This window comes from Chaetodon auriga, chromosome 8 (genome assembly GCF_051107435.1).
Source record: "Chaetodon auriga isolate fChaAug3 chromosome 8, fChaAug3.hap1, whole genome shotgun sequence".
NCBI lineage: Eukaryota > Metazoa > Chordata > Actinopteri > Chaetodontiformes > Chaetodontidae > Chaetodon > Chaetodon auriga.
The window spans coordinates 5,898,183-5,916,021 of NC_135081.1; the positions used below are offsets into that span (position 1 = coordinate 5,898,183).

The following is a 17,839-nucleotide window of genomic DNA, read 5'->3' on the forward strand; positions in this document are numbered from 1 at the left end:
TCACCCTCACATCTGCTCCTAACAGGAACCTGATCTCTCTATCACTTTCTTTCCGGTTGCGGAGGAAAGCAGAGAATTGTTCAAACATGGGAGAAATGGGGGAAAAAAATAACAGGAGGCAAATTCCTGTTGTCTCAATTGCACATGTAACAGCCTGTGAACGTTCTGTGAGAAGGCAGAGTGTGTAAATACTACTGGGCTTTTGTGTGGCTTTCCACCAAAGCCACTTCCCTGGGGTTAGGGGCTGGGGGGAGCAAAGATTGAAAGTGGGGCTAAGGACTGAAGATGGAGAATTGAGACATGGGGCCTGAGGTTAGGCTGGAGGGGGGCTGAGGTTGGGGCCATATGGGGCTATTGAGCAAGGAGAAAAGGCAAAAGAAGAAGAAATTAAGAAAAAATTGATTTTTTTCTTCATGTTCGTGACTAAAAATCCCTCAAAAAATGAAAAACGCTATAGTTTCACCTTAGTTTTCTTTCAGTTTCCCATATAACAGCATCACTGAAGATTAATTTGACCTGAATTGTGAACAATCTGCCTGGTGACAGAACTTTAAGTGGGGACTTGATAAAAGGTTAGAAACAAAAGGAAAGAAGCAAAGGGTAAGGAAGAGGAGGCAAGTCTGCTGGCTCTGTGACACACTGAGTAGTATTATAATATAAATTCATATCAATATTAATGAGAAGTCATGAGGCATGTGTCCTGAATGCCAGAAAGGTCTTGATGTTGATGTGTCTTGTATCCATGACGTTATCAAGGACACATTCCATGTTACTGTGTATATCATAACAAATTATGGCTACTATATGAGAATAAATTACAACCATATACCAAGAAGTGTCTTTTATTTCTATTTATTGCTCTGCATCTGGAAGCGCTCCAGCTGCTCTGGCTGTGGTGGTCTGGTATGACCATGCTTGGGTTGTGAGGTTTCAATTGTGTGGTAGTTGAGGAATCTTCTCCGCAGTTCAATGCCGACCCTATAGGCCACATCACAACATGCCTGCCTGCCAGCCTTGACACCAGGAAACATGAAAATCACTGATACAATTACACACGTTAGGATACATCCTTCTGTTGCGGAAGGACGGAGCCTGTTAGCGTTTTCAACTGCTCGCGATTACGTTTTCAATTAGAATCAACTTTTTCTACGCATGCACATTCTGTGCACGAGTGTGTGTGTGGAATGTAAACCTCTATCAGATCAAAGACACATTTTAGTTCAACTGGGCGGTCTTTACATCCATCCCTATAGCGCAGCACACCACCAGGCAGCTTGGGCTGAAGTTTTCTCACCATGTACAAGATTTCGTTTTGGTGAAAACCCCATAAAGGGAAAATGACAATCCACGATCGAAGTCACAGCGTTCTCTGAGGAGAACCAAATATTTAAGAAAAGCATTTTCTAAAAAATACAGTCTTTTGCACTTGACCTCTGTCTACCCCTGACTGAAGAACTACCATACCCACATGCAGCACATTTGCCTTATAATTATGGTGTGTTTTTCCCTTGTGTTCAGCAAAGTGGTGAAGGCTGGAGGTAGTTAAAAGGTTCTGTACAAGTTACAAGGCTGCTGCTGCTGCTGTTTAGACCAATCAATACAGCAGGATTAATCATTTTATGAATCAATCCCATACCAGTGGACATGTAAATGCAGCCTTCAGGGGTTGTGTTTGAGTGTGACTGTGTCATAAAAGTCAAGACTGTGCAGTGTACAAGTGACGAAGTATATTCTGTGTGTGCTCATGTGTGTGAGCACTGTATGCCTCTATTTCGGGTCTCAAGATACTGGGCAAAGATACCATTCAAAAAGCCAAACATATCACCCAATCAGTATCAGAAAAGCCTTGGCTGAGAGCATATGGCCAACAAATAACCTAAGTAATCATGCTTGGCATATTGAATAAAGCCCACCATGGATACCAACATGTCCAAAACACTCCAGTAAGGCTGCAATATGGCCATTCATTACAACACCACCAATGCTCTAAAGTCTTATTTATGGCAAAATTAACCAGCAGAAATAGGGAACATTCACAAGCATGTGCTACATGATGCAATAATGAAGCCAAGGGTCAATTATGACCCATCATCCAACACGGTCGGTTAAGAGCTTTTGATGAGTCAATGATGCCACTGGGTGAAAACAAAGGTATTAAACCGCTCGCCAGAACAATCATTTTATAGTAGGCTTTCTATACAGCTTGCTTAATTTTATTTTCCACAGGTAAAAGACCACAGCTGTTCCTAGAAAAACACAAGCTATTATTTCTCTCACCTGGCAGCGAGAGTCTGCATGCATGTAAAACCATGAGAGTACTTCACGTCTCCAGAGGCCAGTATATGAGTCAGCACAGCCACAGCTGAGCCGAGCATAGCCATGATAGGGCATACAAAGCCAAAGAGGCCAGGGTGAGTGTGCGTGCGTGTGTGTGTGTGTGTGTATGTGAAGTAGACAAGTGGGTGGAGGACTGGGGCCAGATGAAGTCTTGGCAGGTGTCACCACTCAAGTTTTACCGTGTTTTCATGGGCATCACTTCACACACAAATATCCTGGCTACCAGAGGCAGTGCTGAGAGCTGAGAACTGAGAGATGACGAGGACCATAGGACTACAAGCCCAAGAACAGACACACTGTAGCCTCTTAGTCAGAGTTTACAGCAAACTGAAAGGCAGTTCCATCCTGCAAATTTTATTACCACTGGCATACAACTGAAACCATTCTCATGAAATCCACTTTGTTGTGAGTTTGTTTAGCTGATACTCCATCTGGGACAGAAAGACCGTCTTTCAGCATATTCTCTAAACGTACGCACATTTTGTAAGGATTTCCTCTATGGATTTACTAGCCTCTTGCTCCAAATATATGTAATAGCTATGTGCGAGCGCTAGCAGTCGAGCAGCAGGGCAAATCCCTGGACACCTGAAATGTCTGAATGTATCCCATTATTTAAATGTACAAGTGAACAAGTCATCCTCCAATACTTTGTAAACCTAACTGACCATATCACTGATTACTTTGGCCACTTCAAATGTGCTTCCTCAAGCATCAGTGAAAATTTGGCTGGAGATTGCCTTTGTCTGTTTTCATGTGTGAAATCAACTATTTTGAATCTGACATGAGCTGTAAGTGGGGAAATTTAAAAAAGAAACTGAAGGGTAAGCTCAGCTTCAGGACCCCTAACTGCTACATTATTCCAAAATTTTGAAAAAATATGAACAATCTATCGTTAAAAATGTGTGATTTCTGAGTGTCAATTCATGGATCTTGTACTTCACTGTATTTTTTGGAGTGTGGTTAAAAATATAATGTATTGCAGTCCCTCCAGCCTAAACTCTCTGTTACCTGGTGCCAGCTTTGAATGGCAGTGTCCACAGTGTGGATGGCATACTGGCTGATGTTGAGGAATACTGGGTCCACAAACACATTCACATCCAGTGTGGTGTTCTCGGGGCAGCAGGTGGCTGCAGCCTGGCCCTGAAAAACACAAGAAATCAAATTTTAAATTCACTTTCACTTTTCTGAAAAATGCAAAAATCTAGACAGATGTAAAACCAACACAAACAGCTGAGCTTTACCTGTAGTACACAAGGCTGGAGGAGCTGAAGGTGTGTCAGGTTTCGGTACTCCAGCAGCTTGCAGCCTAACTGGGTAGAAAAGCTGATCTCCTGACAGTGACGTGGTCCGGTGCTCCACTGGCGTAGGAAGACCCGCGGCTCTCGAGCATCAATCACCATGAACTCCTGCTCCTGAGGTAATTTCCTGTCTGGCAGGAAGGGGCGAAGTTGTCGAGCTGGAACTGGAGGAGTCAGAGACAGCATCTGTATTTAGAGACTGGACTGTGAGACATGTTTAATCAAAACGTGACAGAACCATCAAAATTGACTTAAACTGTTTTAGAATAAAGAGGAATGACCGTCCTGCCATCTGGGACTATGTGTCGAGTCAGGTCAAACAAAAATAACATACATAACAAAAGTAATGCATGTGTGCATCACTGTGGATGTCACACAAGAGGTCACACACAGTTTAATGCAAGTGAGGAGAAATGTGTTTGGAGGTGTTTCTTATCATAAGACTGAGACTGACATAATCAAATGCAAACTATAATTGATCATTCTAAATTACTGCAGCATGTTGAAGGTGAACCACTCAATGAATTAACTGACTCATTAGCTGCAGTTGATGATGTTAAATTTAAGGTTGTTAAAGTGAATGATCATTGGTTCTGCATTTGCTGCTACCATGATCAACCAAAAAACACGGAGAAGAAGGCTGAACCTTTTTTCTGCACAAATAAAAGAAAATTTCAAGTCACTTTGTCTAACAGCTAGATTACATTGACATCTAATAAGCCTCAATACTCAAACCTCATACCTTATGACTGTGTATTCTGTATCCTACCTGTGCCCAGCTGTTCTAGGTGGTGGCAGAGGTGAACGTCCAGCTGTGCTAGCTGTAGGGACACACCCAGGGAGGGGACAAACCAGGGTGCAAAGCAGGAGTCCACACGGGTGCAGGCTGCCAACGCCATTGGAGATACCAACTGATCGCAGGGCAGCTGGGACCCACTCTCACTATCCGAACTGGAGGGGGAGAAGAGACACAGTCAAATACGTTACGGTACTTTGGATGGTGAAAAAAACACTAAAAGTGCAGCACAAACTAATAAAGAAAAATATAAAAAGAATTAATTGAAGGCACTCTGTGAATATGAAATGATTTCATATGGAAGTAATAATGGAGAAAAATATACGACTGTGATTCAGCCTCTGACAGCTTTAAGGGAAAACTAGCGAACGGTTATTGATTTTCAATCAAACTTTGTTTTGTAATATCAAAAGCATAGGCACAGCTGTGGAATAATGGCCAGAATAATTCTACCCGCTAATTAAAATAGTCTGATCCTTATTTGTAGCTGAATGCTTTTGTCTCTTGCCCAGGGAGTTATAAATTGTGTGACATCCTCATCACAAATGCTACAATTATTCAAACAAAAAGGAATGAAAATAGACAACGATGTGGACGGGGCCTCCTCGCTGTCCGAGGCTGGGAGTTTAGGTACATTATTACTGCCGCAGTTTCCAGCAGAACCTCTCCATGGACATTAATTGCATGTCATGGTTGATGATGTTGAATGGAAGGTAATTGAAGTGAATGACCATTTGCTCTGTAATTTGCTGCTACCATGATCCACCATAAAAACTCCAGCAGGAAACGCTCAAGACCTGAAAAACGCTGGTGCAGCAGAGTGCTCCTTAAAAAGATAAGCATCATATGTTGACAATTTTCATTACTTCCAGTTGGCAGGGCAGCCAAGTTATTTTTCTGGTGGAAACTAAAGTAAGGCAGATGAAACGAGCGAGTAAGGAAAGGGGAATCAATTTTGATCAAAAAAGACAAATAATTTAAACATAAAGGAACTGTAGTGTTTGGAGTATGATTGTAATGAAACACAGATGTATATTTTGCTTTACACTGTATCTGGTACTGTAGAGTTTTTTCTCTGTTTCTTCTCTTACATGTTTTCTTAAACCTCCCTTTCTGCTCCTCTGGAGCTCTCTAAGCCACACAGAATGTGGGCTTGGCAATTCTCTTCCACTAAAAGTTTCCTAAATCCCAGGAGGAAGTAAAAAGGGGGGAATGAGAAAAAAACAGAGAGTAAATTAAGATGAGGAAGGAAGGAGAAAAAGACAGAAAGAAATGAAAAATGGGTGAAGCACAGAAGATGTAACAGGATGCCGGTTGAGACATGAGTGTGATGAAGAGAGGAAGCAGTGGTAGCAAGAAGCTGGGAGTAAAGGCATGCTCTCTGAGGTGTTATGGTGCTTGGCAGGCCCAGTCCAACCCATCCCAGCCCAACTCAACCCAGCCCAGCCCAACCCAGGCCAGGCCAGGCCAGACCGGGCCAGGCCAGGCCTAAGAACTTATGAGCCAACCCAAAGGGGGCTTTACTCTTCTTGCTTCCCGTGAGCTTCCCCCCGATTAGATACACTCAAGGTAAGCAGGAAGGAATCCGGATGGGCCCTGACAGGCACTTGGTGTGCTGGGAAATCTCATTAGGTCGATCTGAACGCCTTCCAAGCCCGCTCCCTGCTCCTGCACACCAGATGTGGGGCGAGGGACACATTGCTAGCTCTTTGTGCTCGGCGGCCTGGGTGCGCTCTCTCTCTCTCTGCTTTCCCTCACACTGGACGGCACACGTACTGTAGATCCACACACATATTTGTGTGTAGGCATACGCACGCTCTCTTACAAATTACAGGTTCGGGTGTACAGACACACATCAACACAGAGATACCTACAAGCACAAAGTTACAGTACATAATACAGAACACTGTGCATGAAATTTTCCCTCACCTCTGCTCATCACCTCCCTCTCCGTTATTATTGAGTACTATCCTCCACAGGTCTGAGGCCACCAGCTCCTTCTGCTGGTCGGTGAGGCTGAGGCTGGGCAGCTGCAGCTGGCAGGGACTGCTCTCTGAAAGGCTGAACTCCCGGTATGGAACAAAGGCTTGCTGGAGCTCGTCCCAGTACTCCAGGCTGCATGGTACCTGGAAGGAAAGACACAGTAAACAGCTTCCTTACGTAACTACCAAATACGCATTTTTAGCTTTTATGCATCTGCTCTATCCTCTTAGGGGTAAGCAGCATTGTTAGTAGAGCAGGAGTAATAAGCGTCCATCAACTCAGAGCTCTCTTAATGGCAAAAAACTAGACTGCCAGACACTGGCTCTCTGATTTCTTCAGTATGAACATGATCATTATGAGAATTAACATAACATCACAAATCACAAAAAGGACTTCTTTACGACGAAAGCTAAATGACTAAGGCCATGTCACAACATACATAAGCAGATGTTAAGTACATGTAAGGACAGAAAATAAAAGTCTAAAAGGAGGTTTGTTGCAGCTGATTGCAGAGCAGCGTTTTTGATACTTGCTGAGTAAACACAGTAGGAACGATGAACAATGTCAAACAGGATAACTCTCTGTATCTCCGTACTCTTGCTTATGCAAATCTCCGTTAATATCTGTGGTTCAAACAAACCTCTCCTCCTCCTCCTCCTCATACAGAGTCAGAGTGCTTCTGAACTAGATACAAACCAGTCAATAATGGCTAAATTCCAGTATTTACTTGGATCAAATCACAGGAGCACAAAGGTCTAGCATCATTATTTCTTCCTTCCTATTTTCCATACAGCCAGCTGCTGACAACCATTGAACTCAGACTAAAAATGATCATTTATATTTGTTTTCTCTCCTGGAGAGCTCGGAGGAAATGTGAAGGAATTGCTCACTTGGATACTTTAGAGAACCCAAAGACACTGCACAACCAATGTGTTTCTCTGCCTTATAAGGTTACACTGAGCTTTTCAACTGAACTCAAATAGTTACTGTTGCTGTTACAACTCATCAGCAACATGTCAGAGAACGTCTTTATGTCAGGTTTTGCTGTAAAAACGATACTGTTTGCGACCAATGGATCAGATATTCCTTTCTTAAGGTGCTGGCTTTGCGCCGGCAAATGACGGCAGTGCTTTCATATCCCCCACTTAGTCTCCTTTACAGATAAACACCAGTGGTGTCTTACTATCGTATTCCTCCGTTGTTCATCACTTTAACTTGAGGCTCCGCTCCACACAAGCAGGCTATTGTAACCGCCTCAGTGTGACCCTGATTACTCATCAGCAGTAGGATTACTGTAAGGCTTTGTTATTGCACAACAGGTACGACTTCAGCCCTGTGAATCCCCCAGTTACACATCAAGTATTAAGCAACTTCAGTGGTCTGCAGATCATCAACATTCATACTTAAGTGACCCTTTCAAGTCACTGGGAATCCTTGCATGAGAGAAGGCATGAACAAGTGCTTTTTTATGATGTTTGTATTACAACCTTGAATTTTACTCATTTCAGACAAACCAATCTTTAATTTCTCGTCTAGTCGGAAAAAACTACAACACTTTGACCGCGGACCACCAAAGCAGCGAGAGGACAACTCATCTCCATAACAACACAGCATGACCACAGCATAACTAAACACCAGGCCACTATGAGCTACAAGACAGCCATTAGCATTGAAGTCCTGGAGCTGGCTCAGAGACTGAATAACAATCAGGTTATGTGAGTGTTCTCACATTATGTGATGACTGGAAGGCCTCATTCATTCCTCTCACATTGTGCCAAAATTAGCATAAATGTGTCTGGTGCTCCTGTGTGAACAAAACCAAGTTCTCAAGTTCCCTCGACCACCTGCACAACTCAGCTACTGATGGATCAGTGGTGGCAGGGAGCTCGTAACAGCACACCTGAAGGATGCCAGGCAGGGAGACGTGTGTGCATGTGTGTGTGTGTGTGGATGAGTGAGTGCATTTGCCTGTACACATGTGTCTGTGACAATCCAATTGTTTACCGGAGGTACAAAGCTCCCTGGACAATTACCAAACTCATGCAGCTGTCAACAAGTTGGTATGTGAAAAGCTTGGTGTTGACAAAATGTGTGTGTGCCTTCATATGTGTGGTTAGGGAGGAATGCATGAGGTAACCGTAGCTTACATCATGTATGAAATGCCACACAGGTCTTCCTGGAATCAACTTGTCATAATTGCACCTGACAGAGTGGTGCACCCGCAACCCCAGCACTGAGCCACCGAAGCGGAAACTCACCGAATCTCCACCGAGAATTCCCAGAACTGCGTTGCTAAAACACAGAGGGCGTTTTTTTTTTTTTTTTTCACCTGTGATATTCTATACACATGACGGCATACAGAAATGAATATGTGAGGTACGTATATGGTACAGTGGAATAAATTTGCATGGTTGAATTTGCGTCACGTTCCCTTTGACTTGCAGCCCTGGCCTTGGAGGAGAGTGGAGATGAAATCGATAACCAGTTCAAAAAATGTAGGGATGGTAGAATAAGAAAGAAAAAGTTAAAGGTGTTTTTTGCTGTGTTGAATTGGATGTCTGGCACTGACTTTTGGGAGAAGGAGGCACCTGTGTATATGTCAAATGGATTGTGTATATGTGCTCAAGAGAGAGACTACAGTATGTATAATTGTACGTATGAAAGACAATATGCATGTATACATATGTGTATACACAGGTGTGCATATGTATGTGAGTGCATGATACAGTCTGGGCACTGTTAGTTTCCGCTGCCTGATTGTGTGTGTACCTTATCTGATAAACAACATGTAACCCTGAATAGCTGACATTCCCTTGGCTGGATGGCTCCAATATGTATTTTCTTCAATCGCTAGACAAAGCAGGCCTGCCAGCTAAGTCCAAGGGCAAAATATCCCATGAAGGGTTATCTTCAATGTTATCTTAATTTGTGAGTCAAGGTTCCATTTTGGAGGTGATTCAAATGCCTGGAAAGCTAACATGAGGCCTTTTCAATTAGTTTAAATATTCAAAACTATTTACAAATATATTCAAATCCAGGACTGTTGGCAACATTGTGTATATACAGATCTGATTTCCATCCCTGTCACCCGGCCCGGCTTCTGCCAAACCGCAAACTACAATTCTGCATGGATCTACTTTTCTGAGACTGATTGACCAATCACATTCTCTCAAAAGGTTAACTAAAGGCAGGCAGGCAGGCAAACTAAAGCAAATACGCAACATACAGAAATGATTTCAATTTCCATGATCAACCCAGGTGTGATCACTGCAAAAGTTTAAACATGTCTGTGCAACTGAAGACTCCCCGAGCTCCCTTTGAGGCTGTGACTGCTGACATCCTCAGCCTTGTCTGCCATTACTGCTATTAACAATATCAACACTGCTATTAGGTCTTCTGTTATTTCACTGATGCCTATACGTCTACAAATTCCACTGCTAGCTACCTCTTATCAGCCAGCAGACAAATTGAATTGACATCAGCTTGAGCAAATGTTTACTCAGGATATGTAATGAAAATTGTTCTGAAAATGACTCCCGCTATGCTGTCTCAGGTGGGCTAATATACGTTAACATTAATCAGTGTGGAAAATCAGGAATAAGCCCACGCTGAGATCTTCACGCTTAACTTTTTTTTGTTTCTCCTCTGCAGCGCCAAACTTATAAAAGGGGGACTGGAGTTTTGGTGGATGAGGTGTAAAAACTCCAGATCAAATTAACCACATGGACAGTCTTTTATTTTTATAGTGCATTAGCTGTGACTAATGCAGGTCTGCTTGAGCGCTGTCCCACTAAAATAATAGTTATCTTGGCTAAAACACACTCTTGTTCTTTCTGGTTCAATGTGTCGCTCTGAATTGAAATACCCCACTGACTCCCCTCACATCCCACTCCCTACAAAAGGTTGAACAGAATCGGAGGAGAAGTGTGTAAAAATGTGTGCGCCATGGATGTGAAGCTGATGGTGGACCTGTGCTTCTCAAAATAACAACAATGACAAAAACAACAGCTGCAGCAGCGGTTACGGCTGAAGGTGGCTTCATGATATCTGCCACAGGCCAGCGGGGCCATGATGGCGGATGATGATGACAGAGCCCTGCTGGTACATTAAAGGATAGTCCACGGTGCCATGCACGAAAGCAACAGCAGGGGAACAGATGGTGTGATTTTTTGATTTGAGCAACCGCCCAAACAGAGAGAGGAATTTTACACATTTGCATATTGAGAAAAGCTAGCACTGGTAAGAGGCGAATGCGTATGAGAACAGAATATGTGACATTTGTTTGACCATATGCTGAGGCTGGTTCCCAGTTGTTGCTCCCTACTTAAACAAACTGCATCTCCTCCTCCTGTTCTCCTGATCTGGGGTCAGGCTGAATCATAGCTCCTGTGTTTACTCCCTGTTTCTCAGGCTTCAGAACCCCACAGAGAGGCGGAGGGAGGGGAAGACGAACGAGAGGGATGGAAAAAGAGCAGCGAGGACACCTGCTTATGATTCACAGAGCTGGACCACACGGCGGTGAGAAGGTGAGAATGAGTCACCTTCCTCTTTCCTTCTATCCCTTCATCACTTGGGCCCTCTACAGGTGGGAACCTGTGGATGCTCAGGCATCTGTCAGTTTTCAGCTGCCCACCACCCCCCCCTGCATCTTTCTGACATTGCTCCCCTTCTACTGTATGTAAAAACAGCACAGAAAAGCAATTTGACTTTGAGTAATGGAAGGAGGTTTGAATTCCCCCTCTGAGATACTGGAACCAGTTGGGAAACCACAACTATTTAAATGCAGGAAATCTTGATTTTATAAAATGTTAATATGATCTGCTCTGGGGACAGGCAAGCAGAATGGCTCAGAGAAAGACCCCCCCAACCCCACCTTCATCTATTCAGCGGAGTGGAGACAGGGAGCAAAGGAAAGGAGGAGGGGGAAGGGGGGGGGGGGGGGACTGTGACAAAAGGAAGGAGAAGACAGAGGAGGAGGAATAGAATGATGGGATGGAGAAAATCTGGAAAAGACTCACTTCTATTTTGTTCACCTCACGCAATTCTTTTCCCCCTCCACCTGCTGGTAAACAGCCCGAAATTGGAAAAACATTACTGCCTATATGATGGAGAGGGATGACAAGACAGCTCAATTCTAAATATCACTCTCTCCTTTCTCATTTCTTTTTCTTTCCCTATGCCTCTCACTTTACATTTCTCAAAATCTATCAGCCTCCATCTCTGTGTGGCCACATGGTAATTTTAGAGGCCTGAGAAATTATGACTGCCTTCTTTCTCTTTCCTACTCTCTCTCTCTCTCTCTCTCTCTCTCTCTCTCTCTCTCTCTCTCTCTCTCTCTCTCTCTCTCTCTCTCTCTCTCTCTCTCTCTGCAAGGCCTAAATGCAAAATAAATGAAATTCCTTTGGAACAGAAACTGAGCCATTACTGGTTTTTGGATTTTTATGGCTGCATTTCCGTTCTCTGTAGCTGGACTTTCTTTCTGGTCTTTGGAGAAATAAAAAATGAATTAATTGAAACTTTTGAAGTTCTGTAGGAATGAAAGCATAACCATTGTCTGCCAGAGGCTGAAATCAATTAAATGTGGGATCACAATGACTCTGGCTGATGACCAAGTGGTCCTGTTAAAATAACCCCCACGAACCCAACCCCTCGCCTCACACACAATTGGAGTAATGCTGTATGAGTGTTTGGACAAAAATATGAGGTAAGTAAGAAGGACTGTGTAACATATCAGTAAACGGATCCCATGTCTTATAATTACTTCACAATCACTCCTTTCAAAAAGTCCATGATACATGATACTGTTTTTAGCAGTGTTGACAAAATGCAACAGAGAAGCTTTCAGCAAATGATTTAAAACAGTTTAACTTACAGACTTTGAAAGTGATGGTTTTCATTAATGTTACCAACAATACCTTTGTTAACATGCCCACTGCTGGAGCTGTCCAAGTGTCCTGTTACAGACATGCCTGCTGCAGGGTCTGGACAGGGCATTTACATGGATGCCACAGAAACACAAGCAGCAGAATGAGGAGCCTCGTGACCTATGCCTCACTTACGGCCGGCACAGTGGTTTCTAGGAGTCGCATTTCTCTTTCAGATAGATACAAACTAATTCTGCACAACTGCAGAGACACTTTTCTGAACTGTCAATAACAATGGCTCACATTTAAATACTTAGCTTTTATTGCTTTTCTCTACAGGCAGAGTATCTGACCCCCTCTGCGTCTCTTCCCCACAGTGGTTTCAGTAATAGTTGGGTGCTCGGAGCCTCCTCTTTTCACCACTTTCCCTGTGGAAGTCTCATCACCTGATTCCTTTTAACAGACTTGTCAGAAGAGACAGGACCATGCCAGATGACATGAGTGGAGCAGAAGATGTGGAAACCACATGTTCATCAACCATTGGTTCCACATCTCGTATTGTGTATTGCACTTACTCACACTCACACTCACACACACATACACACACACACACACACACACACACAAGCATGCATGCACGCACGCACGCACGCATACACAGTACGTCCACAGTCACAGGCATCCATATTCATGCACAGACATAGACAGATGTACAGATGCAGAAATAAATGCAGGCACCCAACTATCTCCTCTCTGATATCTGATACTCCACGGTCCAAGTGCATGACAGATTGTGAATGGGAATCATATGAACATGACATGCCGGAATACGTCAGCCAGCTTGTTGTATCTCCTGTCAGACCTTCATCAGCCTCTTGCTTCACCAGCTGGTGAAGAATCATCTCTCTCCCGTGGACTGGAGAAAGTGTATTTTCACACAGATCCTCTTACACACAGGCTCCTGTAAGCATTGCAGAAGACACCACCTCCCTCTGTGACCATCATTATCCATCCTTCTTTAACCTCCTCTCACTCCATCTCTGCTCACCTCTCTCTCGTCCCGCTCTTCCTTCCTGTCAATCTACTCCCATTAACCACCCTCTCCCTATTCCAAGTCCGTCTATCACTACCTCTTCGTCTAACTCTCCCTCCCTTACACACCCCAGCTCCCTCTGTTCTTGACTGTAACTCAATATGCAGCCAATCAGCTAGAGGCTTTGGAGTTTTGGTCATTACAGACTTTACAGCTGTGGAGCCTCGCAAGGAAGCCAGACATCTGCAGCACCTTCCAATATCTTGTCTCTCCTGGGCTGACATTGACAGACAGAAGAAAACATCTGTACTGTAGGTGAAATGACTGTGGGAGTCCAGGAAAGAATTTGAGAAATAAAGGGAGGATATGGGGAGATGAGAAACTGCTGCTGCAGATGCAGTGAGAAAAGAGGTAACCTAACCCTCAGGCTTAAAAACGTCATTTAAAAGTCTTCATCAGTGGGCTGGGAATGTAATAAAACTCGCTACTGTAATTAATTTCAGGAGAATACAATAGCATGAGGTTCTAATATTAATTTGTGATAAATACTGTACTTTATATGGAAAGAATCAAGTTAAAAAAAAAACAAAAACGTAAGACTTTACTTCTTCCAGGGAATAATATAACTTATAACACCATGTATGCTGCAATTCTTACCAATTATTGCAGTAATGTAATAATTTTGAGACCACCCTCACACTACATTTTGACAATAAAGCAGTCTCTAGACGGGTTCTTCTCAGCTTCTACTTCTCAGTGTGACTTCTGAAGATCATTTCACTACATACAATTGAGTTTAAAACCACAATACAAACAGAAAAAAAAATAATATCTGACCAAACATAGCTAATACAAGCTGTGAAACTTTATATGAGAAGGAAAAGAACAGGGGAAATGTATTTGTCCAGGAACATCACTGGATTAAACGTAGCTGACAGCAGACATATACAAAAACATGTTTTGTATATTGTATTACCAGAAATTCCATTCCAAATAAGACTCACAGTGACTATAGCTGTGACAGTGTCAGGCAATTTGACCTAAAAATAGCATATTTCTGTTCCAGGAAAGAAGAAAGATTATGGAGGAGGATGCGAAAGAACTTGAATTGGGACCCTGCTCGCCCTGGAGGATGATAAGGTGGAAAGTGAGGCAGGGGATAGAAAGGGAGAGGATGAGTGATAGGAGGAAAAGTGGGATGTCCTGTCCCCCACTGAGGCCCTGTAGACCCAGTAGCTGCTACAGCCTGCCAAATTATAACCTCATCTGGGGTTGGAGACACCTGGCTATTCACACCAGAGCATGCAAGATGACTTAAACAGCTGTCTGACCATGTATTACATGTTTGGAGGGACAGCAAGGGTCTCTGTCATTCAATAACACGTAGGATACAGGAGTTCTCATGACTTATATCGTGGGAATTTTACGGGCACGCAGCCCAACTCCAAGACAGTTTATTTCTTTTTCATTGCAGGTGATGTTAAACAGTGAGCAGTGAGAGGGGAGTGTTGGCTCTCTTCTCCGTTTACTCCTCTTTCACCTTCTTCGCAGCAGCAGGACTCCAGCAGACCAACCAGATACAAGTGATGAACTTGAAGAGAGGAGTGCAGATCTCCACTAGGTGGGTCTCAGGGCATTTGTGTGTAGGGAACAGGAAGTGCAGGGCAGGCTACGTGTCCAGCGTGTGTGTATGAGAGTAGTGGAAAAACAATATACATGTTCTAAGACAGTATGGGAGTTGTAACATGCTAACATTTCTTCTGATCATGAGATGCGTGTGTCTCTACCTGCAGGACATCGCCCAGGTCGGCAGTGCTGATCTCAGGGTCCTCTGTGGTGTTGAAAGGGACAGGAGTTATCCTGACAAAGGTAAGGACACGGGGTTCAGGGTACCTCCACAGCATCACCCCTGGGCTATCCTCCGTCTCGCTGTAGAACACCACCTCATGGGGTCCTGGCAGTCTCCGGGAAGCTGCAAGAACAGAAGAATGAAACAATACTATCAGAATAACTTGTGATGTGCTAAGAGAATAAGAAACTGAGGCGAGGAAAATAGTTGAAACAGGAAAGAGCAGATAAAAGACGATGTGAATGGAGAGCAGAGGATAAACTGGAAGGAGCACAGGGATTTTATCCTTAAGATACAGTAGATACTACTCTACTGCTATACATTCTTCAGGTATCATAAAACGCACCAAGTTTCATAACAAGAAGCCTGTTTAAAGGCTTAACCAGCCTCCTTCAACATTTTCACATGCTTGTGGAAGAAAGACACAGAGAGGCTGAAAATGACAGAAATGCTGATTCTTAAGTTGAAGGCACGATAACGTAGAATTCTTTTCACATTAGGACATTAACCTTCTGGCAAAAAAACAAAACAAAACAACAACTTTGACTTGCATACATCTTCGGTTGACGTTTCAAGTTATTTCTAGTTGTGATATGGAATCCAAACCCTCCAAAACAATATCTCCTAAAAGAGCACAGTCGATGTTTCCACGCTTTCACAATGTTTATATGTGTAAGAAGCCGTATATAAACAAAGGGACTGAGTAAACATTTTTGCTATTGAGTAAACAACCATTGATTGAACCATGCCAAGCACCTGCAAAAGCTGGATAACACTGGATCTAGATCTAAACTTCTGAGTGGTGTTTGACTCAAGTCGTGGCTGCTGTTTGGGATTCAAGTCCTTTGGAAAAATGTTTATTTGAAAAAAACAGTCAAGCAGAGAACTGCTGCTTTGTTTGGCCCCTGGGGGTGCAAACACTGAGAGTCTCTTTGTAGAAAACACATTTGAAGGGGCAGCGAAATCTGTCTGTGGTTAGTTTTGCCTTTTATGTGAAGCGGTGAGCTGCCCACTCGAAGGTGGACAGTGTATTGTTCTTTTGCGAAACGGGTAGATTAAAGAAAAAACACTTTCATGAGGTTTTGCTTTCATTCAAGTTAGCGTGAACTTAGAGAAAGTGAGACAGACAGGGACTGCCTCCACCCTTCTCTCCATCCATCTTTCATCTCCTCCTCTGTCCATCTATCCCATCCATCCCTGTGTCAGGCCCCGGGGGGCCACTCGTTGCTCTCCGTTCTCCGGGGCCCGGTTTTCTCTGGCTGTTGACAACATGTTGCCGACAGATTGTGCTCTCTGTTCTAGTTCACTACTGTACGTTCTGCTGCTTCAGCCAGCATATTAAATGCATCAAAGACCAGTGGAACAGTGTAACAAACAAAGACTCAACCACAGCTGACAGAGTGGACGGCTGGTCTACAGCCAGAGAGAAGTTTGATCCTCTGTGTATAATGTTCCTGTGTGTGTCTGTGTGCGCACACGTAGAGGACAGCACACACAAAGCACAAAGAGGGGGAATAAACAGCATGTTACTCAGAGTGGAACCAGGCAGACATGTCCGATGAAACTTCTTTCCACAGAGAGCTTTGATCTGACTTTGATTTAAGGCAATGTGTATCTTAAGTGACATCTCACTTTGGCACAAAGGTTCTTTTTTTTAGTCAGTATAAACTCAGTTATGTGACTTCTGGAATGATTGACCATGGTTGATGTTCATCCTATGGATTCAGGGACCGGTGCTTACCACTGCTCCATCCTTTCTGAAACCCTTGCCAAGAGGTGAGCAGGAAAAACGAATGTTCAGGTAATATAATTTTACTCTTAGTTCCTTGATACTGCTCTATATACTATAGTACAGTCTACTTGTCAAAGTGTTCTTGGGCAAGATACTGAATCCAAAACTGCTCCAGATGCTGTGCCATCCGAGTGTGAGTGTATGTGAATGGTTATTGCTCCTGATGAACAGGTGGCACCTTGCATGGTAGCTTCTGTCACCCGTGTATGAATGTGTTATGTGAATAGGTGAATGCTGACTCAATAAAGCACTTTGAGTGGTCGGTAAGACTAGAAAAGCACTATATTATCATCACTTTATCATTTACTGTTTGTCCTCTCAGCATGGGATCAGCATGCACTGTACAAACATTCACCTGAGTCCTGGAGGTATTGAAAATGCCCTGTCCGCAGGTCATCTGAGCTGTGCTCCGTCCGAGGAGAGGGAGAGCCTGGAGGGGGAGGTGGCTGGGTGTGGCAGGCCTTGACCTTGGAACAGCTATCAGCCGAATCCCCTTTCTGGAGGTTTAGGTAGACCTGTAGGTGCTCCTCCACCAGCTTCAGGCAGTTCAGATGTTCCTGGCCCCAGAAGACCTGTCGAAACAGAAGGAGAAAGGGTAAAGATGGCTGGGAGAGGACAGCAAGTAAAGACTGTGGGGTGGAGAACAAGTGGAGACAGAGGCAAAAAGTCAAAGTCAGGATGAAGAGTATAGGGTTTGAAAGACATAGAAGTTAAAAGTTAAAAGACAGACTCTGATAAGAAAAAAGCTAGACAGTGACACAGACTCACAGCTGATGGATAAAGACCTACGTCGACAATTACTCAACATTCTTTTCCAAAACAGGAAGAGAGGCAGTCAGGGTTACCCTCGTCATCACCCCTTCACATCCTTTCTGACGTTACCCAAC

The 17,839-nt window shown here is 43.6% G+C and overlaps 1 protein-coding gene across 2 annotated transcripts in view; it reads right to left on the minus strand.

Moving 5' to 3' along the window:
* Nucleotides 1-17,839, minus strand: part of vps13b (vacuolar protein sorting 13 homolog B) — a 319,766-nt gene that overhangs the window by 48,123 nt on the left and 253,804 nt on the right. For both annotated transcript variants that reach the window (XM_076736852.1, XM_076736857.1), the window contains exons 39-44: nucleotides 17,308-17,524; nucleotides 15,099-15,283; nucleotides 6,361-6,557; nucleotides 4,405-4,586; nucleotides 3,579-3,799; nucleotides 3,346-3,477 (exon numbers count right to left, since the gene is read on the minus strand). In XM_076736852.1, the coding sequence (XP_076592967.1) occupies nucleotides 3,346-3,477; nucleotides 3,579-3,799; nucleotides 4,405-4,586; nucleotides 6,361-6,557; nucleotides 15,099-15,283; nucleotides 17,308-17,524 (1,134 nt within the window). The remainder of the gene's footprint in view (nucleotides 1-3,345; nucleotides 3,478-3,578; nucleotides 3,800-4,404; nucleotides 4,587-6,360; nucleotides 6,558-15,098; nucleotides 15,284-17,307; nucleotides 17,525-17,839) is intronic.